General features: G+C 44.7%; 1 protein-coding gene and 1 long non-coding RNA gene across 2 annotated transcripts; one reads left to right on the top strand and one right to left on the bottom strand.

Moving 5' to 3' along the window:
* Positions 1 to 2,938: 2,938 nt before the first annotated feature.
* On the bottom strand, positions 2,939 to 3,554 carry LOC118900800 (small integral membrane protein 30). The gene has a single exon (XM_036863583.1). It carries the CDS (start codon positions 3,426 to 3,428, stop codon positions 3,249 to 3,251), a length of 180 nt encoding a protein of 59 aa, XP_036719478.1. The 5' UTR covers positions 3,429 to 3,554; the 3' UTR covers positions 2,939 to 3,248.
* Positions 3,555 to 7,674: 4,120 nt separating this feature from the next.
* LOC118901237 lies at positions 7,675 to 23,044 on the top strand. The gene is made up of 3 exons (XR_005021306.1): positions 7,675 to 7,756; positions 13,608 to 13,655; positions 22,915 to 23,044. It is a non-coding gene; the product is annotated as an uncharacterized LOC118901237 (long non-coding RNA).
* Positions 23,045 to 24,091: the final 1,047 nt, after the last annotated feature.

Genomic DNA, 24,091 nt, shown 5'->3' with positions numbered 1-24,091 from the left:
TTTGCCCTGTTCACACCAGGCCGCCAGACCACGTTCCTGCTATTTCCCTTTCAGTGATTGGCAACAGGCCACTCAAACCTGGAAAACATTTCCTGCATCCTGACTGTCGGCGGGGAGGACCCAGAGAGGTGACTGACCCAGCCGAGATGCTTTTCTTGCTCATGCAGGGAGAGCACTTACTGCCAAAAGTGCTGAAGGCCTTTGTGTCCCCCTGAGCGTGTCAGAGCCTGAACAAGCTTTGCATTCCAATGCTCCACTTTCCTGGAAAGCTCCCTCCCTTCTCTCCAGGGCTTCGTCTCATTTCTCCTCAGTTCCACACAGAATTAATAATGGGTGCATCTTCTGGCCTCTGGGCCTTCTCGGGCCCACAGACAGAGTATAGGTCACTTTTTCTCCACATGACTTTTAAAATAATGTTTTATTTTTAAAACAATTATTACGAAGTTAATAATAAATATATTCATGGAAGGAAATTGAGAAATGCAGGAAACAAAAGTAAAATTATCTATCACTATCTTGCACTAACATCTATTAACATTTTGCTATGGATGTGTCTAGTCTTTGTTTTCAATCTGTTTTATTGATTATTAGGGGGAAATAAACTCCAAATAGAATTATACCAGCTTGAATATTTGCTTAACTATTGATTCATTTTTATGCATTCTCCTTATTAATTTTTAAAAATTTTGTCATAATTTTAGATTTACAGAAAAGTGGCAGAGATAGTACAGAGAGTTCCCATATACCCTTCATCCAGCTTACCGTCATGTTAACATCTTGTATAACCATGGTATATTTGTCAAAAATAAGAAATTCATACCGGTGCGATCCTAATAACTAAACTACAGTTGTTTTTTTTTTTTTTTTTAGGATTTTACCAGTCTTTCCTTGCTTTTCATGACCTTGGTACTTCCGAAGAGTATTGGTCAGGTATTTTGTAGGATATCCCTCAATTTGAGTTTGTCTGATGTTTTTCTCATGATTAGATTTGGGTTATGGACTTTGAAGAAGACCACAGAGGTGTCTTTTCACTTCCTTATGTTGTCCTATGAAATACACACACACACACACACACACACCCCTCACCTAAAACTTTTGGATCGAAGAGGAGGTTAAAACTATGATTTATTAGACAGCCTCTTGAAGTGTATCTTCAACTACTTCATGCCCAGTGCCTGGCCTAGGGATGCCCCAAGTAGGTGCTCCCTCGGTGTTTGTTTCATGGTTGGCATTAGTGTCCAGGCCAGGACACTTCCCTCTGGGGAAATGATGGACGGGGTGGCAGCTACTTTGCTCATCTTGAGAGACAACAGAAAAAGAAAGAGAAAAATAAAAAGCAGAGACCAAGTTTGTGCTGAGAAGAAATATATCATTTCCTTGAAAATAAAGACATAAGATGTAGAAAACTGGAAATGAGGAAAGGGGAAGATATTAAGGGAAGAGAGAATATCAGGGCACAAACTGCTGGAGACAGTTGTGGGTCCCAGTTATCCCCAAATTCAGCAACCTTCTGGGATCACCATTTGTTTTGATATCCAAAATAATTCTCCCTCTTTTGCCACGTAAATGTGGTGAGTGCAGGATCCTCGCTGAGAAGGCAGGCGCTCTGGGACAGGAGAGCGGGGGGAAGCTGACTCTCACACGGAACCCGGTCCAGGCCTCTCCCTGACCACCTCTGGAATTAAGGAATATTAATGGGGAACAAATTCATAACTCCTCAAACCCTTCCAAAATCTCTTTTGTCTATTTCCTAGCAGATAATAGATGCTCCAGAGTATCTCACTTGTCAAATTCCCTTTGAGCTCTTTCTGATGCCTAGTTTCCTCCTGCAGTTCAGGGCCTGTTTCTCTCTACCCCTGTTTCCAGGGTTGACACAAACATTTTATAACTTGCTTAGTAAAGACTAACCTCTTTTTTTTTTTTTTAATTTAATTTATTTTATTTTTGGCTGCTTTGGGTCTTCGTTGTTGCGAGCGGGCTTTCTCTAGTTGTGGTGAGCGGGGGCTAAACTCTTTTTATGGAGTAGGGAAGAGGGAAAATCTGAGTAGGAAAGGACAAAATTATCTTTAGCTGGTTAGGGGTGGGAGGAGAGAGAGAACATACTGAAACCCTGGGTAATCATTAGTTAAATCCATTTCACCTGTAACCTGCCTTCACTAATCAAGGTTGTTTTAATTGTTGCTACAAAAGACTTGCATGTCCTCCAAGTGGCACGTAGCCTAATAAGATATTTGCCTCGGCTGTTTTCCAGGAATGTGGAGTCAGCTGTGTCTAGTTCGAGCTGAGCTGGTTAAGACCGGTTAAGACCACCAACCCTCCAACTGGGCATGCGTGAGTGTCAGCTCAGTGACCTTTTGGCGTCAGAGGGCCCCAAACTCCACCCTCAGATCGTGCTAAGCGCCTCCATTTTGAACGTGCTGAAACCTGTAGCTTAGTTACACCTGTACAGAGTGACAATTACCGCACCTTTTTTCAATCACCTTTCCCTATTCTCACGCTCTCCACGCCTCAGACCGCCCTGCTGCTTTTTTTTTTTTTTTTTTTTTTTTTTTTTTTTACATAATGGGTTTATATTTAATATAGTACTTCTCACCATGGAGATGTTAGCAGTTAATATAAAGATTTTTTTGTTTTTGTTAAACATTAAATCTCTTCTCCATTTCAATATCAATATAAAGTATTTTTTTACATTAAATCTTTTCTCCATTTCAACGTTAGACACATCGAATACATTTTCTAAACTTTTTCTCCCACAAAGAGATAAGTTTTAATTTTTGACCAACTGTATTTAATATCTAGGTACAATATTAACTTGGGAGATAAAACAAAAATGCATTAAAAATATGGAGAAAAGACTCCACAATGATGCAGGAGGCAGTGATTATAACTAAACAGTGGCAATTTCCTAGGATTCTGGGCAAGAGTTTTCTTCTTTCTATTGAGAATTCTGAAACTATGAAATATTACTTATGCAAAGTTCAGCCATCTCACTTCTTTGACCTTCTTTCTAACTAGCAAATGCAAATTACAGACGGCATTTTTCAGTGCATTATTTGTTGTGAAAAAAACGTTTTGTTTTCCATTTAACATAATATATCAATTTGTTCCTATTTATAGGGAAATAACCAAGACTATGAAGCTACCCTATTTACTGTTTCTTGAGAACTTTCAGACACCAAAACTCAGTTCTGAACCTCAATAGCACAAAGGTTTTCAGGGCAAGGTTTGATTCAGGAGGCCCTTCAGAGTCACATCTGTCCATTTCTCTTTCGTGCATATACCCCCAAACAAGCACAAATGCCTGTAATGCTGAGAACCACACCTAACAAGAGAGCGATTGCATCTCCAGCTTCTACTGCTTCAACAACAGGCAGCACCAGAAGCAATGAAAAGAGGACTAGGAACAATTGTGTTGAAACTGAGATCATGATGTTGAGATCTTGAGGTGACTGGTTCTTAAAGGCTGAAGGTTCCAAAGAAAGCGGTTTTTGTTTAATTCTCAGTTCAGGATGCTGAGGCTAAGAGGGTCCACGTGACAGCGCCTTCCAGGAAGCAGCCATTACAGGAATCTGCTTTATTCTTTATCTCATAAATACCCCATGGCTTGAGCGTAAACTCTCTCTTTGCTGCAAACCTCAGTCAGCGTCTCAGTATCTCGGCTTGCTGCACGTCAGGCAAAACGATCACGGTTCGGTCACAGTACCTCCATCATCCAGCGATGAAAGGAATCAGGTACTTGCCTTGTTTGATAAAGGAGCCCGAAAGGAAGGCATATCAGAGGCCTGCACACCTCCTCTTGGGGTTGGGGGGTGTATCAGGGAAAGTCACATTAGTGTTTGAGGGCTATGTCAAGAAGAGTAGGAATTTCAGGAGGGTAGAGTTCATCACATGGTGAAAGCATCATGACTCAGAGGTAGTTTTACCGTTTCTGATTACAGATGAGGAAAATTAGCTCAAAGAGGAACTATAACTTGCACACCCATGATCACCCTGTTGGTAGGTGGCAGAAGTAGAACTAGAGTCCTTCTCCGACTTGAAAGACCACATTTTTAACCCTGAACCACACTACTGCTCTTAACTGAAACACCACTTTCTCCAGATTTTACCAGCTACATCCAGATCTTAGGTCTCAGGCCACAGAACCTCACAGTGATCACGGTGAAATTGACTGGATTCTAACTTCAGTATATTGCTATTTTCCATCTTATACACTGGGTGTGACACAATAGCAGAGACGTCTATCTTTCTCGAGAAACTAAACTAGAACTGGAAAGAGATGCAAGGTGACTTGACAAGAAAGCCCCGCCCTCTCCTCACAGGACTCTTCCTCTGCCTTGTTGCTTGGGAGCAGCTCTGCCCAGTGACCGTTTACACTCTCCCCACCCTCCAGTGCTGCCTGTGGATAGCCCTTCTCTGAACTGAGCTGCCGAACGTCCCAGACTGCTTCTGGGAGAAATGTGCTGTGAAGAGTGGAGAAAGAGTAGGACAAACCACATCTGAAGGATAGCCGTCAAAGGCCATCACTCCATATGTTTGTTCACGATCTTTTTGGATTCTCAGATCTTTCTGATTAACAGCTAGGAAGCTTGCATGTCAATGCTGCAGTGGCGACTCCACTCCATCTCCAACCTATGAATAAAGGCAGAGTTCCATTCCCTGCCAATGCACTGCCTGGGACACTGGCCAGGTGCCTGGGGGTGGGAATGTTATTAGACGCTCAATAAATATTTGTTGAATCTTGAATAAATTCACCCCTGCTCAGAGGTGGTGAATAGACAGAGGTGAGAAAAAGTACCCTTCTCTTCTCCTAGGAGATTGATTTGGTTATTATATTAGAAATAGAAATGCAAATTAGCATGAGCTCAGAGCTGGTTGGAAATCTGTCCATTGATCCAAATAAAATGTAACATACTCCATAGCTCTTCTTGCTATCCTTGGGTTAGGTTTTTAGGGGGTTTAAAATAATGTATCTACAAAACGGAAAGCTAGAAAAACTCCAAAGTGATCTAAGATTGATCTGAACAAGGAGATATGATCTCGACCTTCAAGGGGTACACGTGAGAAACACTGGGGCATCCCCATATATACTGTCATAAAGAAAACCAGTCCTCTGGGAATTTGGAGGAATGAGATTATTTTGGCCAGAGGTGGTAAGCAAAGTGTTTATGTAGGGAGTGGGCATCATTCATTCTTTTTAAAAGAAATATTTCTGAGCATCACCCCAGCTAAGCACTGATATCGGGGTGAGCAAGATTCGGTTCTTGCCTCCAAGGAGCTCACGATACTGGAAAAGCAGACTCAGTACCAACGCTTATGGTACTAGTTAATGCTGCTCTGTGTGCTGTGCAGGGGGAGCAGGCAGGGGAGGGGGAGGGACCCCCAAATGAGCTAGCTAGACAACAGGGGATGCTTCCTGGGGGAAGTGTCTCTGGAACTGGACCTTGAAGAATGAGTCAGACAGACAGTGAAGGATAATTCCAGGCAAGAGGAACAGCATGAAAGTGCTCTGGAAAGAGAGAGGTTTGGTTTTGTTGCGGTGAGAGCGCTCAGAGACAAGGCCCTAACAGCTGAAAGGGTTTATCACAAAGAGCTTCGTAGACTTTGCTGCCGGAACCACCAACCAGAGGCTGGGGGCAGGGAGTGCTGTGAAGACACCTGACGTGAGTGAAAAGTAATGAGGTGCAACTTGGCTTTGCCAGTGGAAAGAAATGAGACAGAGGAGAGACCCATGGATATTCTGGGTGGCAGTAGGAGTCTGAGGTAGGAATTTTCTACATGTTTGTGGGTGCGATAAGTAGGCTGCAGTAGCTGGAAGTGGTGGTGACGTGCTGGATGCCAAGGGCTGGGAAGGGGTTGAGATTTTCCCTGCTTGCAAGCAGATGAGTTAGCCTGCCCCAGTGCGTGGATGCTGACAGAAGACATACAACTCCTGAGTTGGGGACCAAGGACTCTATTACTTGTAGCAATAGCAAGATCCAGAGTGTCGGCACAGTCACATCGGTTCTGAGCCCCAGGGCCCACAGGGGCCATGCAGGTGGGCGACACACAGGAAAGGGATCCTGGGCCTTGAGAGCCCACCACCTTACAGCAGTCTGCTCTTTGAGAGAGAGACAATATCTCATCCCACAAGGGTGCTTGCTGCAAACGCAACCAGGAGAAACAGCCTGGGACCAGTTAAAGAGAGACCAAGGCCTTGGCAAGATGTGCAGGAGTGCCAGAGACCCTTGGAGAAGCGTCTCCCAACATTGGAAAGATGTTTTGTGTCAAATGTTGAAGGCCCATGGATCCAAAATAAGCAATTTGGAATTTATCCTGTAGGCAAAGGGAAACCACTGTAACTGTTTTTGGGGTAACCGAGGACTGTTAAATCGGGGAGCTTAATCTGGAAATGGGTGTAAGGCTGGGGCAGACTAAAGATATCCATACATTCCTGGACATTCCTTTCCCAGAGAGATAAGATCTTTCTTGACACTGAGCAGGCTCTGTGACTGATTTGGTGGGAGTAACACCTGGGCTTGGATACTGGTAGCTTCTATCTCCTCAATCTTGGGACTCTCTCTGGGAGCCCTGAGCCATGTAGGAAGACAGACTACTCTGGGATTGCCATGCTAGAAAGCCTACATCTAGGCCCTCCAGCTTCCAGCCAGCTCTACCACAATGCCATATCTGTGGATGAAGTTGTCTTGGACCCTCCACACCAGCCTATCTGCCAGCTATGAACCCCTGGGTGACTTCAGTGGACCCCACATGGAGCGGAAGACTCACCCAGCTGAACCCTGTTCAGATGCAAACACAATCTTAAGATGTAATAAAATGATTGTTGTTTGAAAACACTGAATTTTATAGTAGAGGCACACCTTGTTTTATTTGTTTCACTGTATCATGCTTCGCAGATACTGTGGTTTTACAAATTAAAAGTTTGTGGCAACCCTGCATTGAGCAAGACTATCAGAGCCATTTTTCCAACAGCATTTGTTCATTTCATGTCTGTGTCACATTTTCGTAATTCTCACAATATTTCAAACTTTTTCATTATTGTGTTCTGTGATCAGTGATCTTTGTTACTGTGGCAAAAAGATTATATGACTCACTGAAAGCTCAGATGATGGCACTTTTTAGCAATAAAGTATTTTTTTTTAGCAATAAAGTATTTTAAATTAAGGTATGTATTTTTGTAAAGACACAGTGCTATTTCACACTTAATTGACTACAGTGTAGTGTAAACATAACTTTTGTATGCACTAGGAAAGAAAAAAATTCATGTGACTTGCTTTATTGCGGTATTCTTATTTCAGTGGTCTGGAACCGAACCCACAATATCTCTGAGGTATGCCTGTAGCTGTTAAGCTGTAGGTGAGATTGGAGGCTAAGAGTCCAATAAAGAGTCTCTACAAATCGGAAAGGAGATAAGCAGGGTTTGCCTTAGAAAGCCAATGGAAGCAAGAGTCCTTAAAAAGGCACAGTGGGGGTGCTTGGGTGGATAAAAGTCAAAACCTTCAGCAGAGCCACCTTGGAGCACTGACTGCTCCTCCAGTGAGGGTGCAAAACACACATCCATGGGCTTTTGTTATGCTGGGAACCTTCTCTCCAGCTTCATCTTTTAAGACTTAGGTTGAGTCAGCTCCTTCCGTGCAGTCTTTTCCTGAAAGAGTAATCATTACTTCCTCTTTTCCCAGATTCCCCAGGCGTGCCTCTGGTGTGGGACTTGCTGACTGCTTGATGCGAGCATCTGCCCCAGGGACTGGCGTTCCTTCAGGTCAGAGTCTGTGTCCTTTCATTTCCATGTCCTCAGGCGCCAGCTTCCAGTCTCAAGGCCTGGGTATTTGAGGCACGTAGTAGATGATCAACAAACGATTTGCAAACAAAACGTTGGTTGAGTTTTTAGAACGGGATGCAGAGTTTGGTGGTTCTCTTGTTTCTTGTTCAAGTTGAAGTTTTTGTTTCTGGATACTTTTTTTTCCACCATTTTCTTTTTTATTGGGGTATAGTTGTTTTACAGTGTTGTGCTAGTTTCTACTGTACAGCGAAGTGGAGTTCCCTGTACTATACAGCAGTGGACACTCTTTTCTTGTAAAAAAAAAAAAAAAAAAATACTGATGTCTGGATCCCACTCCCAGGTTTCTGGTACAATTGGTCTGGGTTGCAGCTTGGGCACTGAGAATTTTAAAAGCTTCTCAGATGATTCTAGTACACAGTCAGGCCTGGGACCATGATTGTGATCCAATGTCCATTCCTGAGATTGCTCTTCCATTTCTTAGTCTCTCCTCTCACCAGGAAGACCACGTGCTCTTCATTAAACCAGCTGGGGGAGAGCCAGCCCCAGCGGCAAGGGTCTAGAGTGAAATGCATGCAAGAACTGAAGGATAAAGACTGAGAGTGAACGTGCGTGTGAGCGTGTGTATGTGTGTACACGTACATGCTACCTGAGTACATATAGTGCACCTTCATGATAATAGCTGTCGTCACGTATCGATACATATTTTTGAGTCTCATTTTTCTCACTTGGAAAATTAGACTTTTATCTTAATTTCTAAAGTCTCATTTAATTCTAAAATGGTCAGATTTCAACAGGCAAATGTCCTGGGAGAGGCCACATCACAGTGAGAGCAGAGCGAGAGCAGCCCACAGAGACAGGAGCCTGCAGGGATGGGGGGAAATCATCTCTTTGCCTGCAGCAGAGATGAGGCTGGGGTTACATTTGGGGCCACATCTTGGAGACCTTGATTGCCAGGCTGAGGTGAGTGTGCTTACTGCAACAGGTGATGGGGGTTAGTGAAAGGCCTTATCAAGGAATTGACATGATTGGAGCTGGGTTTTCGAGATGAGTTTGGTGAGGCTGTGCACATGGCTGGGAGGGAGAGAGATGAGCCGGGAGGAGAGACCCAGTAGGAGAGGCCAGTCCAGCTCTAGCTAGGAGGGGAACGGGGCCTGAGCTGCTGCGGACCAGGGGCAGAGAGAAGGGACAGATGACGGGGAGGCTGAAGGGGTCCATGGGGCAAGACTTGGCCATGGATGGCTAGGAGGAAAGAGAGAGCAAGGAGAGTCGGAGTGACTCCAGCTTTGGAACCTGGAAAGGTTGCTTGAGGCCTCTTTTCATCTGTGTTACCACCCAAGCTCCCTCTTGAAAGCTGCCTGTCCAAATAGGCCTGGCAGCCTCAGTAGGCAGCGTGGCAGGGGTTGAGAGCTTGATTTGTAGAGTAATCCAGATCTGAGTTCAACTCCCAGCGCTGGCCTTTCTATCTGTGTGCCCTTAGACAACTGACTTAACCTCTCTGAGCCTCAGTTTCCTTATATACAAAATGTATGTTTTAATAAGGTTTTTGAGAGGATTAAATGAGGTTGTAGTTATAAAATGTATATTTATAAAAGGCTTGGCGCAAGTATACAGTTGAGAGCTCAGTAAACGTTAGCTGTTAAAATTACTGTCTTCTCTCTGTCTCTCTCTCTCTCACACACACACACATTAGCATTAGCATTTCAGGGTCTCTTTTCTTTTGCTGTTCTAAAACCTCCAGTTGGACAGGGCGGTGACCAGGGCACCCGTCCTCCAGCTGTGGGCTGCTGAGGGCTCAGATCTGCCCCCCTTCCCTCCAGAGTCGTCCTTAGCCCAGGAGAAACCACCTCACCCAGGGGTATCCAGCAGCCTGCCTCCCCCACAAGCCCATCTAATGCCTGACAGGGACAGGGTACAAAAGTGTGGCCTCTTTGTCTCATGGTGAAGTCAACTCTGTGCTACAATTCTTACTCCAAAGCACCCTTTGGGAAGGCTGAAGCCAGACGCCAGCTGAGACTATATTGCCTGCCTTACCCTCCCTCTCTCCCCTTGTCTTGAAAGCATCCCCCCAATAAAGCAAGTGAATCCCTGCCTCAGACTCCTGGAAGGTTTTGGGAGCATGGCCCATGGCTGACGGTCCTTTGGTTCTCTATTCAGGCTTCCCCTCAGACACTGTCAAGCCTGGGCTCCATGCTGCGGGGCCAGACAGAGCAATCCTTGCTCCCAGCCCAGGTGCCTGGATCTCTGGCATGGGAAGGGGAACCAGGTTCCTTCTGGAACAGGAGAGGCATTTAGATAACACTCAAACCATGAAGCACCCAACCCCTCCTCTGACTTCTCCAGGTCATATTTGTATGTCACCTATGACCCTCTCTGCCCTGTGGAGTTGCTGCTCTGCCCTCCCATTGGGCCGTGAGCATCCATGGGACAGAACTTGCAGCCGAGTGGTTGCTGCACCCCCAGCACTCAACATGGGCCTGCACACAGTAGGTGTGCAGGAAAACATTTCAGGAAGTGCATTTACTTGGAATGAAAAACAGTTACAGCAAGATTACCAAAGAGAGCAGACAGTAATGGCCAAAGTGAAGGGTCCTGCAGGGACCCACTGAGAGCTGGGCCTGCCTGGTAAGATGGAAGATTCCTAAGAGAAGCAGCTGTCAATCACCAGACAGAGTCACAATGCTGCGAGCACTCTATAGGCTCTCATTTAGTTCTTAAAACCTTCCTTGGTATATCTTACCGTCTCCATTGTACTGATGAGGTCATTGAGGCTCAGAAAAATAAGTCACTTGACCAATATGAAGTGTGAGAATGTGGTGGAGTTGGATTTCCAGCCCTTGTCCGGCTGCACTCTTTCTATGACCACAGGGTCTGAAACGATATTCTGAAGAGTTTGGAGTTGCTCTTCTGGGAATCTGCATCCCTACTGACACGAGCTAGAAAGGACTGGCTGGCGACCGTGTTGGAGACAGGCTGCCTGGACGGCTGGATGGAGGCGGGAAAGGGGTTTGGACCTGAATACACTCTTTTACTGGGGGACAGCAGAGTCCGGAGCATCACAGCGTGGCTCTGAGGAGTCAGCCGACAGGGGCCGGGCTGATGAGGTGGATTGTCCAGCGAAGGGAGACGCCGGGCTAGATGCCTGATTCACTGGGACCTCCTGGCTCTGGGCAGGCGGGAGCCCCCGGCGCTGAGCTGTGTGACCCTCTCCGGGCTCCATTTCTCATCAGTCAAGGGAGCGGGGTGATTGGAAGGTTTCTTCCAGCTCCGGGTCCCTGACTCTCAGTCAGTGAAAGGTCTGATGTTTCCCATCCCTCTTTGCTCCTCTCTGTGTAAATCCTGGGCTGCCGACCAGTGATCCAAGTCCCTCAGCCCAGCCAAGGCGACAGAGAGCCTGACTTTCTCAGCCCTGAAAAGAGCTGACAGGCTGTTCTCTGGGCTCCCCTCTGCAGGGAGCATTGACAAGAGCTGGAAGAGGAGGCTGGCATGGGAGCCTTCTCGAGTTGTTCCACAAAGGACCTCTTCTCTTTCCCAGGCATGATGACAAATACCGCTGCTGCCTCTGGCTATAAGGGCTGGGGTGTGTGGACAAGGTTCCCATGCCTGAGCTCTTAGGAAAATTGCAAGCAAAGAAAAAAAAATGTGCATGGGCTTTTGGCTGTGCTTTTTTGACTTGATGCCAGATGACCACTGGGTTCAAAATTACATCACTATTGACTATCTGAGTAATCAGAGTAATTTCTCTGTTTGAGCATCTTGGAAGAATAGCTACCTTGGCAACAGATTGTTATCAGTTCCTTAATGATTTGTGCTGAGGAACAGTTTCCTTTATGCTGAAAACCGGTGGCCTAAAAGCTGGATCTGGCCAGCTAACCCATCTATCTCTGAGTGGATTGCATAGTATTGAGAAATGGAGCTGGGTTTGACAGCCTACTTTGTCTGTTAAGCAGCAAAGGCCAGGCCAGTGGTGCTGGGATTCCCAGTGTCAGCCCCCCTCACCTCCAGCATTGGACTCAGCTGAGCCTCTGGAATACACAGTCCCTACCCACTGAGGGTTGCTCGGCTCTGCAGGAGGGTCTGATATGACACATGTAGCACTGGCCGCACATGCTGGCCCAGCCTTCTGAAGCCACTGGGGCTTCTGTTCCTGATAGAACAGTGTTCTGTTCACTCTCCCTTGCTTCTTGCTCAGCTCACTGGATGCCATGCGTTGGCCTCTGTGCTTCAGATGAATTTAAAAAGCAGGCTGGAATATCCAGGAAGGATCTAAAAGGAACTTCTAGAAGATTCACAACAAAATCGATGGTAGAGAAAGGTGCAATGTGGTTTTTAATGGTCGTGCAGTGTTGCAGAAAGTGGGAGGGGAGTTGAAGGTGAGGAAATGATGTTCAGAAAGTTGAACTGACAGCACAGCTGCTAAGTGGTGAGGCTGGGATTTGAACCTGAGTCTGTGCCTCACTGACCCCTGTAGGAGGTGGGATAGTGGGCTGTCTCAGTGAGAGCTAGTAGAGCCTAGAATGTGCCTTAAAAAAAAAAAAAGACTCTGTATAATAGCAACTATCCCCATGCCTTTGATAATGCAAGGGATCACAAATGCTGTGGAGTGAATGAGTGATAACGTTTTGTCATGTATTGTGGGTCTGAGGCCCTCTTACTACACATAAGCTTAGAGAGACAAAGCTGCCCTGATCTCTTCTCCTGACTTTGCTCTCGGGCTTCAGGGAGGGAAAAGCTTTCCAGCTCTGGTAGGCCTTCCTATAGTCTCTGAAATGCTTCCTGCAGGTAGCAGAAAGACTGCCCAGGCCAGCTTCCCCATCATCTATCTTTGGACAAAAGGAGGTTGCATTCAACCCTCTAAGTCAAGGGAAGGGAAGTCAAAGGGGACTAGAATTATTGGAGGCCAGCTATTTGCAGGGGTGGAGCTATACTTTACACATATAATCTCATTTCTAATTTACTGTAACCCTATAAGTAGATATTATTGTACCCATTTTGCAGATCAGAGCACAGAGGTTCAGAGAGGGCAAAAAATGTGGGGTAATAGAATTAAACTTATTTTTATAGCAGACACCAACATTTTTTTTTAGAGAGGAAATGTCTTTATTTGCTTAGATACCTTTATAAACACTTTGGGTGGGAAGTAAGGCCAGAAGGGCAGGAGCCTCAGCTAGGACACAAAGCAGAGGCTCAGCTGTCTTCTGTGGGGTAGGAGGCAGGGGGCAGAGAGGAGGGAAGGATGGAAAGAGGGTCAGCAAGATGCCGAGAGAGCCTGGGGCTAAGTGACTCCAAGTACCCAGGGAAAATCTCCAGCTGCAACTGCCCGTGTGCTCCCCATACCTGCTTGAAACGTTGATAGAGAATTGTGTTTATGAGTGGGGTTTCTTTGCAGAAACTGCAGAAATGGGTGTTTCCTTGTCTGCTTCCGTGTGGTGAGGAGCAGGTTCAGCCTGTGTGGAATCAGAACCCTAGAGCCTAAGGTGGCCCTGAGAGTGGGAGATTCAGGCCCCTCCACGTGCAATACTGGCACCAGCAGGAATCCTGACCTTCTCTAGAGGATGGAAGGGATCCTAGCAGACCTCAGGGCAGTGGTGTGCTGGAGCTGGCTTCCCTGCAGAGCCAGTGCCACACATCCCTTCCCAGAACCCCATTCAGTGGCACTGTCTTAGCTGCACATCTGCATGGTAGGAGTATTTATACCATGGAAAATGGCAAATGCTGCAAATCAGGGCGTTTTTTTTTTTTTTTTGATAGCTGATTGTTGAACATTTACCAGAACACCCCTGCTTCAGGGGGTCAAGAGACCTTTTGACATCTGTTTACCTTCTCTTGCCAGGCTGTTCATCAAATGTTGAAGGAAGGTTAAAAGTTGCAAGTTCTGAAGGTAAGATTTGTGAACTGTTTCCATTTCTGAGTTATGAGAGAGCACTGGCAAGAGTGGGGACATAGAGTGTGAGCTTGTAGGTTTAAAAAAGGAGAAGGGGGGAAATGCTACAAATAATTGCCTTTTGCATGGGAGACTGGAATACTACTCAACAATAAAAAGGAATAAACTATTTGATACCTGTTATAATTATGCTGAGCGAAAGAAACCAGATGGAATATGATTTTATTTATATGAAGTTCTAGAAAAACAAATCTATAGTGACAGAAAACAGATCAGTGGTTGCCTATGAATGGGGGTGCAGTAGGGGTAGGGAAGGGTGGTCAGGAGGGATTACAAAAGGGTATGAAGAAATTTGGAGGAAGTAATAGATATAGTCACTATCTTGCTTGTGGTGATGGTTTCATGGATGTATACATGTCAAAATTTACCAAATTGCACACTTTAAATATGTACAGGTTATTGTATGTTAATTACACTTCAGTAAAGCCGATTTATTTTAAAGCACGATTTCATACTGATGCTGCCAGTTCTAATCCAACACGACCAACTTCATTATAGCTTTTCCCCTTTCGTTATTTGTAATATTTTTCTCTGATAGTGAGAAATATGGCTCTCATTATTCACAATAGAGTTATATATTTGTTCAATCCGAGTATACACATAAAGTAGTTTCAGAATTGCCAGCCCATGGCGCTGTGAGACACACTTTTACTAACCAGGATACAGCATTTATATAAGGTTCTATTTGTCTTCAGTCTTACTACCATCTTCATCAGGATACTGTTTTCTGAAGTCATGTTAAGGTCCTTCCTTCCCCATCGCCTTCAGTGTGATTATAATAGTCACTCGAAATATTGTTAGGTTTGTTTGTTACTATTTGTATTCCTTTTTGGGTTAATCCCATATTCTGGTTGGATTTAAGTGGGGGAGGAGAGGGGTACTTGAAGCATTCCATGATTCTAAGAGTCAAAGTTCTACAAAAAGTATATTGAGAGAAGTGATGCTTCTTCCTCATCCCTTCTCACCCATCCCATTTCCTTCCTCCTTTCACCCCAGTTTCCATCCATGCCCTGTAGGTAACCAATCTCTTTACTTTCTGGTTTATCCTTCCTATATTTCTTTTGCACCAATGAGCAGATACATGTGTATTTTGTTCTATCCCCTTCTGTCTCATGCTAGACATATTCTATGGCACTTTGCTTTTTTCCTTAACTCTATGTCTTAGGAATCACTCCAAATCATTTTGTAGAGATTTTTCTGCCTCATTTTTCATAGCTGCATAGTACTCCATTGTGTGGATGTACCATAGTTTATTCAACCACTCTCCTATACATAGGCATTTAGGTTGTTTCCAATGTTTTATAATTACAAATAATACTATTTTGAGTAACCTTGTTCATATGTATTTTTGTGATGTTGGAGGTATATCTTCATCGTAGATTCCCAGTAGTGGGTCAAAGGGTAAGTACACACTTAGTTCTGTTAGTTATTGCCCAATATCCCTCCATGGGGTCATGTCAGTTAGCATTCCCACCATGCATGAGGTCCTGTTTACCCACAGTCTTGCCTAGAGAATGTATTATCATGCCTTTCAATTTCTGTTAGTCTGGTAAGTGAGAAATGGTATCTCAGTGTTTTAATTTACATTTTTCTAATTTTGAATGAGGTTAGTCTTTTTTTTTTTTCATTTGAGGACCACTTTTATATCTTTTTTGTGTGAATTGTCTGTTCATGTCCTTTCCCAGTTTTCTGGTTTTTGGTCCCTCAATTTTTTTGAGTTATTTATGTATTAAGGGTATTAATCCCTTGTCTGTGCTATATGTCACAAATATTTTCTCCCAGTTTGTTAGCTGTCTTTCAACTTTGTTTACAAGGTATTTTGCCATGCAAATTTTTTTTGTTTTTATGTCATCAAATTTATCAATCTTTTCTTGCCTCTGGATTTTAAATCATAGATAACTTTTATTCTATGCCAAGATTATAGAGAAATTCACCCATGTTTTCTTCTAGTAATTGTATGGTTTCATTTTTTATGTTAAGATCTTTCAACCATTTGGAGTTTATTCTTGTGTGTGGTATAAGATATTGTACTAATATTATTTTTCCTACATGGCTACCCAGTTGTCCTAACATTATTTCTTAAAAAGCTCCATCTTGACACCAGTGATTTGAGAGATGGCTCAACTCCATTTGGAGGAATAAAATAATAATACTATTAACTGCTAATGGTTTCCCCAGGATTTACTGTGTTAAGAGAAATACAGGCACTGTCTCATTTAATCTTCACAATCCAATTAGGCAGTTAACATCAGCAACCCCATTTTACAGGTTAATAAACTGAGGCTCTATAAGGTAAGTGATTTAATAAATGTCACACAGCTGATGAAATAAAAACCCAGATCTGTCTGCCTCTTACCCATTCTCTAGAAAAACTTAATCTGGAAGTTAGGCCATTCGTGTATCTATTATCAAAACCCATTATTCACCATCTTGAACTCATTGCTATTAACTCAGGCCACATGCATTTTGGCTGAGGTCGTACTGTTGGTCATGTTGATTGGCGCATTCTTGAGATGAGTGAGGACAGCCGCCTCGTTTAGAATAGCAGACTGTGAACCCCTCAAACCTACTGAGGGCTTGCCTCTCAGTATGTTTATTCTAGCGGAGTAGGCTAGACAAAAACAAACCAACAATAAAGTATCACAAGTGACAAGTCCTTTAATGAAAATAAAATCGGGTGCTTAGTGGCCAGGTGGTCCTTTAGATGGATGATCAGGGAAAATCTCTCTGAGAAACTTACATGGAAGCTGGGGCCTGAGAGACAAGAAAGGTCAGGCCATGGGCATGTAGAGGAAGAGTGTTCCAGGCAGAAGGACAAGCAAATTCAAAGGCCCTGAGTCAGGACCAAGTTTGAGGCACTGGAAGAATAAGATGAAGGCAAGCATGGCTGGAGTAGAGAGAGGAAAGGCCACAATAACAGAGCATCAACAGAGGCCATATCATGTAGGGTGTGTGGCCAGGATACAAAATTTCCTTGTGCAATGGGAAATCTTGGGTGGTTTAAATCCAAGGAGTGGCATCAGTTTTGTTTTTTGTACATATGATTCTGGAAGATCTGTAGAAAATGGACTGTGTGGGGCTAGAAGCTGGGAGGACAGTTAGGGCTTTTGCAGGAATCCAGGCTAGTGATGGTGAGGACCCGGGTTAGCGTGCTAGCAGTGGAGATGGAAAAAATGTCTCGAGACTGAGTCAGCAGGAATCCTTAAATGATTGGGTGTGAGGGGAGAGGGAAAGTTAGTGGGTGGATGATGGTGGTACTTGCCAAGATGGGATAGGCTGGAGGAGAAGCATTTTTAGGGAGGATGGGAGAATCAGTAGTTCAGTTTGGACTTGTCAAATTTGGCATGCCTACTGGATATCAAAGTGGAAAAGTGGGCAGATAGACATGAATTTGGAACTGGAGAAAGAAGATGAGCTGCAGATGCAAATGTGAGAGTTGCTGCCAAGTCAAGAGTATTTAAAGTTATGAATTGAATGAGATTATCCAAAGAAAGTATGTAGATTTTACCTAGAACTGATCTCTCAAGGGGAGATAAACCTTTAGGAGTTCAAATAAAAAATAATCCAGCAAATGGGACAGAGAAGGAGTTCAGTGAAGTAAGATGGAAACCAGAACAGTGGTATAAGGAATGTTTCAAGAAGGAAAGAGTAGTGTGGAATATTGATAAGGGGTTGCATAAGATGAGAACCAAAAAATAACTGATAGATTTGTCAAGCTAGAGGTCATTGGTGATCTTGACAAAAGCCGCTTCAGGGACATGTGGGGCTGGAAAACCAACTGGAGTGGGTTGAGGAGAGAATGCAAGGGAAGAGGTGGAGACTTAGTCAACTCCTCTTAGAAGTTATGCTGTGAGGGGGAGCTGAGAATTTGCGGGAACAGTTAGAGGGGAATGGGAGGGGCAAGGAAAAGTTTATCCAAACACTGGAGATACTGGTTTGTCGAATGTGCCTGGGAATGGACCAGTAGAAAGGAGGAAGGGAGGGAGGTCCTGAGACAGTGAGAGGTGACGGGCCCCAGAGCTGATGGAGCACAGGTGGCCAGAGGAAGGAAGGCAGAGACGACGGATTTAGACGCAGTTAGGGTGCATCTGGGTTTATGTGGGACAGGAAATGAGGGAGGGAGTCCCTGTCGGATTACTTGCTCTGTGGGGCGTGGGCTGAGGTCAGCCGCTGAGATAAGGGGAGAGATGCAGGCAGCTTCGTAGAAGCAGGACTTGACGGGGGTCTTGAAGAACTGAGATGGGAGATGGAAGGAAAGGCTGTGCTAGGTGACAGGGAGCAGGGGCAAAGGCACAGAGACTGGGCTGGACTTAGCTCACCCCAAGACTGAGGAAACCAGCTTGGGTGGAGCAGAGGCCCTGGGGGAGCAGCACAAGGAAATCAATGGGGGATGCAGGAGGGTCAGTTCCAGGAGGACCCCAAAGCACCAGAGAGGCTGACCCATATGGAGAAAAGTGAGAATCTCGTTGACTTTGGGGCTGGAAATGGCCTGGTGCAAGTGTGTCTGAGCAGGTGGACCTGTGTCAAAGGCTGAGGCAGTGTCTCAGGATGGGCTGGAGGGAGGGTTGCCTCAAGAATATTCTGAGAAAGAGGGAAGTGTGAGACACTTCAAAGGAAAGTCTACAGGATATGTGAATTAAATACCTCCCTCCCAGCCCTCCACGGCCCCAGTTGCCCAGGACTGAACCCAGAGCGCACCCCAACCCCAGGTCCTGTCTGTCTCCAAGCTCTGCTGCTGCCTCCCTCCCTCCGTGTCTCCGGCTGCTCTTTAGCTCCCTGTAGCGCCTTTCTTCAGACCGCCATCATCTGCCACCTGTCCCCTCTCCTGGTCTCTCGTCTGCCCCTGTGCAATTTCTCATCCACACCCCCACCAAGGTGAGCTTCCTAAAACCCAGATCCGATCATGCCATGCGCCTGCGTATAACAATGTGTTCTCCTTTCTCGTACCTTCTCCCATCTTATAGGATCTCTTAAGAAACACTGGCAGCTCTATTTAACAAAAGACAAGGTCTGTGTTCTGAAATTCCTAAGAAAAACACGAGGATTAGTTTTTCAATGTAAAGTTACACTCTTATTGTGAAAGTCATTTCCCATTCATGGGACCAATACGTACATTTATCTCTGAAGCTCTGAGCATGTTCCTAACATGCTCCATGCTCCTAGCGTGTTCCTAACATGCTCAGGTGAAGGAGGGGGGTTCCCTTTTGAAAAGTCACTATACCATGTTCCTAGAGCTTTCGGTTTGGCTACCAATTAGAATTTATGTATTCACTCATTCATTCATTCACTTGTTCATTCAACAAATATTTATTAAGTATCCACTGTGTGCAGCCCTGGGAGGAGACAGTGGAGGCAAGACGAACTGGTCCCTGCTCTGCCTTCCTGTGGAGGGAGACCAGCAGTGAATGAGAAACACATGAGCAAGGTCATTTCTCATGAAAGAAACAGGGAAATATGATCGTTGTTTGGGAGATTGAAGGCAAAGGTCTCTGTGCAGAGGGGATATTTGAGTCAACAAGGGAAGGAGCCAACTGTGCCAACCACTGGGGGAAGAGCGTTTCTGGGAGAGGGAACAGCAACTGCAGGAGAAGAGCTTGTAGGGAATAGGGCATTCTGGCTGCTGGATGGAGAATGTGATGTTAAACGTTCAACAGGGAAGCAGCCGCTACATCTGCAGAGAACAGTGTTGGCAGAAGATGGAGAAGGAAAACTCTGCTACTTTCAAGAAAGTAATTTAAATCTGGAGACTATCACCTCTGAAAAAGGAGTTCCTTCTACACTTTCGTTACAAGAAAGCCAGTGCCTTGGACACCGACATCCAATGTCAGTGCAGCTCTGTGGCCAAGGGCGCTTGTTGGACCACCGGGGTGGGACTTCTGACCCTGAAAGTGTCCTGGATGAGCAACCTTAAAGCAAGTCACCTATTCTCTCCAAGCCTCAGTTTCCTCATCTGTATAGTGGGAATAATTACAATCCTACCTCGGGATTATATGAAATAATTCATGTAAATATTATAATCACTTAAACATTAGCTATTATTATAATGATCCCTCTGAGAGAGAAATGGAAAGCTTCTACAACAACAAACCTGTTGTCCCATATTTTGTTAAAAATGGTTCAGCGTTCTGCTCAATTCCTGTGTCAGACCCATTTTCCACTTTATGAGTAATCTCTAAACTCTTGAAATAGTGTGAGTGTTGGAAGTGAACTTTGTTTTTGTTGTGGTAAAAATGTTCCCCTTGCTTTTAATTGGTTTGAAAGGAAAAGATGACGGAGAAGGGCACGGAGAGCTAGGAGCAGGCAAAGGAGAGGGAGGAGGTAATCCTGAGCAACTGTTGACTGTTGGTGCCACCGACGGCACTGGGAATCGGAAATGACAGACTACTTCTTGTGTGGCCTCAGTCCCATCACTGACAGGGAGCACTTTAAAACTCTGAATTTAAAAGAGGATAAAAAATGGCAGTCTGGAAGCATTTTTAACACAAGAGCTAATTCCTCAGCAGAATCTAGCTTGTCAAAGATGAAGGCAAAACAGGAAGCAGTTAGGTGACCTCTGCGTTCAAATGAGAATATTCTGGCATCCCTGGATTTCACGTTAAGAAATCAGGCCTTTACCCCAGACCGCAAAGAAACTTGAGTAAAATGCAATCTGCTGAAGGGTGTGATACACAGAAACATATCAGCACAAGCTTCCTTTTTTTTCTTTTTTTCAACTTTTTACTTTATGTTGGAGTACAGTTGATTAACAATGTTGTGTTAGTTTCAGGTATACAGCAAAATGATTCAGTTATACATATACATGTATCTATTCTTTTTCAAACTCTTTTCCTATTTAGCTTGTTACATAATATTGAGCAGCGTTCAGCTTCTGATCAGCAGTTTTAAATCAACAGTGGCCCAAACTTGAGTTTTGTGGTCTCTTGGTAGATGAACTTCTTCTCACTCCCCCAGTTTTTGTATAAAATCAGTCAAATCTCTGGGCTTCCAAAAAACCTTTGCCCTTGTCAAATCTCCCAGTCATGGTTATGTAATGAATTGGAGAAATTCTATTCCTCAGGCTTCCTCTTGGAGAAAATACTATACATTTGGAAAGAAATTGTTTGCTCTGCCTCTTAGGAGGGAGAGTAAGGCCCCAAGGACATGGCCAAGTACTGAAGATTGTTGCTGAAGTAAAAGGGAGCAGAAGGGGTCTAAGTCCCTCCTGAGAGGGGAAGGGAGGACAGTGAGGGAAGGAGTGGGCATGGGAGTCGGTTCCTGCCCCACACACTTTAATATTCACTCAAGGGGCTAACTTCAGGGCACGCTTGGTGCAAGTGGGTTTTCAATTTTACAGGGTAGAAATTGGTGAAGGGGCTAAGCCTTGCATTGGATGATGTAAGCAAAACAGAAGCAGGGCAGACCCTGAGCTGGAGGGACAGGGAGGCCTTGCTGGAGTCTGGATTACAATTATCCATGGGCCACATCTGCCCTCCCATTAGCACCTCTGATAACATGTGAAGCCCCACTCAAGAGTCTGAGCTGCAGAGAGATGGTTAGACAGGCCTGGCTTCCTGGAGCCAGTTGTAGTGACTATAAGATTATCATCCACTACTACCAAGCAGGGCTTTGTACTTCCCCATGGCCCTTGGCTAATCAGAGCCCCATCTGCTTCAAGTCAACACTCCCATTTTCAGATACATTTAAAGCAAACTTCGAGTTCACCCCAGAGACATGTAGAACATACTGTTTGTGTTTGAATTAGGGCTGGAGTCATTATTCAGTGAGGTATAGAGACCAACCTCCTTCCGAGGGCTTCCAACCCTATTAACCTTTCGTGGGCTGTGTCTCCGACAACACCAACTCAAGGCTCACCCTCCAGTTTCATTTCCAGGTAACCACAACCTGGTCCTAGTCACTGAGGTCAGTCAATGAGAATTTAGAATCCTAGATTGGTTGTGTGTGTATATGTTTGTAAAGTATTACATTTATTTAATATAAATATTGATGAGCTTTTTTAGTGCTTGCTTTTTTCTAATCCTATTGGGTTGGCCAAAACGTTCGTTTAGTTTTAAGTAAAGACACATTTTTCATTTTTACCAAGAACTTTATCGAACATCGAATGAACTTTTTGGCCAACCCAGTATTTCATACCTGAATCCCTGTGCTGGCTTCACTGCTTCAAATGAGGCGATGCAGTTCAAATAAGGGGTGGTACTTGAGTGGCAACCAAGGAAAAAGTCACAATTAGGGACACAATTAGCCTTCTCCTTTGATCATTCCCATTTCCCCCAAATCCTTCCAGCAGGTAGGACACGGGCAGCTGAAAAGAGAGATTCACGTTTGACACTAGCTTCTAATACCTAGAGGCATTTCTAATACATGGAGGTACTTGGAGGGAGCTGTTCTGGGATAAGGAGTCTTCCTGTTGAGTTTCCAGTTCCATAGAAAGTCAGACTTGCTTGACTCCCAGGCCTGGGGCAGAGGTGAATGTGACTAGGGAAGGAGGCACATACCTTTGCAGGTCAGGTATGACTATCCTGAGTTCTGTGGGCCCAGAAATAAAGGAAATCCACAGGTGGTTTCCAAAGGGCAGAAAGAGAAGCAAGACTCCAACCCAAGCATATGGGATTGGTGGAAAAACTTTGTTTAATTATTGGTAGCATCTTCCTGAGGTTAAACGTGGAAACCATATTAGCATTTGAGGCGATCATGCTCCTGAGGCAGTGGAGGGCGGGTGGTAGAAACAATGCAATATGGCGGCAGGATAGGACCAAGAAGAGAGATAGCCAGTAGGGGGCGCCCTTTTGGTTAGATACGGCTGATGGTCTCTAGGGACACTGGGTGGACTCTGACAGTCGAGTTTTAAAGTTTTCCTGTCCTGCCTTGTAATCCTCTTTTGTCACTCTAAATCTTCAGTAAAGTTTGCTGAACACAAATGTAACAATTGTGTTTGAGAGTATAAAGAAAAGGACCTCTTCCTTTACTTAGGAATATCCTTAGGGATGGGGCTAACCTGGAAGATGGGCCCAGCACAGAAGAGCCTACATCATCAGCAGATGCCTAGACAGTCAGAATCTGGAGCAGTGGCCCAGAGAGAGAGGTGACGAGCAAACCTCAAACTTAGACATTACCTTTTGGCTTTTCGCTCCCTCTCCCCATCATCATATCCTCCCTGTCTCCCTTTTAATTTATACTCCGTTTTGTTCTCCCCTTTAAGAATGAAGGTACTAGACATTAGACCTGAAAGTAACTTCGACAAAATCTGGAAGCGAACTCTGGGCCCCCATTTCTCCTCATTGTGCTAGATGGTCTTGGTGTTGCCTTCCCGCTGAAACAGTCCAAGAGCAAGAAGAGTCTATGCTGATTTTGCAAGAATAAATAGTTGTGGTTCAAATAAATCTCTTGCTCAATTTTTCGGATCTGGAGATTTTGCCACATGACTGTTCCAATGCCAAGAATTCATACCCCTGAGATCTTCCTCTCATCATTTAAGATTTTCAAGAAGATAATTTAGCTGGGTGCTGGTTGCCAGATTGACAGCCTTAAAAACAAGAGGTGAAATCCAATCTGGACAGAGCCTGTGGCCACTGTCTATTTTTAGGGAGAAGATTATTCACCCATATGGCCAGCTAGGAATAGAGCATTACTGTGGCTGGGGGGTGAGGTACAGACTTAGAACAGCCTTGACCCTAAATCTCCTGCTCTCAGTCGGGGGGTGGGAGTTGGCTGGAAGCTGGAAGGGACAGGAATTGTTCTGGGTTTAGGGGGGTGTGCAATGCAGAGTTTCCTGAAAACAATCCAGCATTTTGCAGAGTGATAAAAACAATCCTTCCTCTAAAAATAGCCCTCTTAGAAACCAGAGGCCTGGATTTAATTATAGTCACTTTATATTGACCATGTACCGAGGTACCAAGGCCCAAGCTGGTTCTTTGCAATATTATCTGCTGTAACCCTGCTCCAGACCCATGAAGCAAGCATTTCCCACCACACAAATGAGCACATTGAGGGTCTAAGAAGGAATTCAAAGCCAGTGTGTCACTTAACCTCAATTGTTTCCATTTTCTTCAAATCTCCTAGGCCAGAAGTTCCCAAACCTGGTTGCATATCAGAATAAATGGAGGCACTTAAAAAAAAAAGCAAATTCCTGGGATTTATCCCAGTCCTGGTAAATCACGGTTTTGGGCAGGGACAAATATTTTTTTAAGTTCCCAAGATGATTCGGTTGCACAGCCCTGCTATCCAAGATTCAGACAGGGCGATTCCAGGAGTGCTTGGGGAATTCCAGGAATGCCACCCCTCATTCTTTCAGTCTTGAGCCCTAAGTGTCCTCCGGCTACCCTGGGTTTCTCTGAGTTCCTCCACTGAGCCTAATTCCCTCTGACCTCAGAACTTGC

Source organism: Balaenoptera musculus, chromosome 9 (genome assembly GCF_009873245.2).
Source record: "Balaenoptera musculus isolate JJ_BM4_2016_0621 chromosome 9, mBalMus1.pri.v3, whole genome shotgun sequence".
NCBI classification, from domain to species: domain Eukaryota; kingdom Metazoa; phylum Chordata; class Mammalia; order Artiodactyla; family Balaenopteridae; genus Balaenoptera; species Balaenoptera musculus.
This window is presented reverse-complemented; position numbering and strand designations above follow the sequence as displayed.

Excerpts from the sequence above, each read along its gene's own strand:
- LOC118900800 (XM_036863583.1), bottom strand. The coding sequence starts at position 3,428 with ATGATCTCAGTTTCAACACAATTGTTCCTAGTCCTCTTTTCATTGCTT.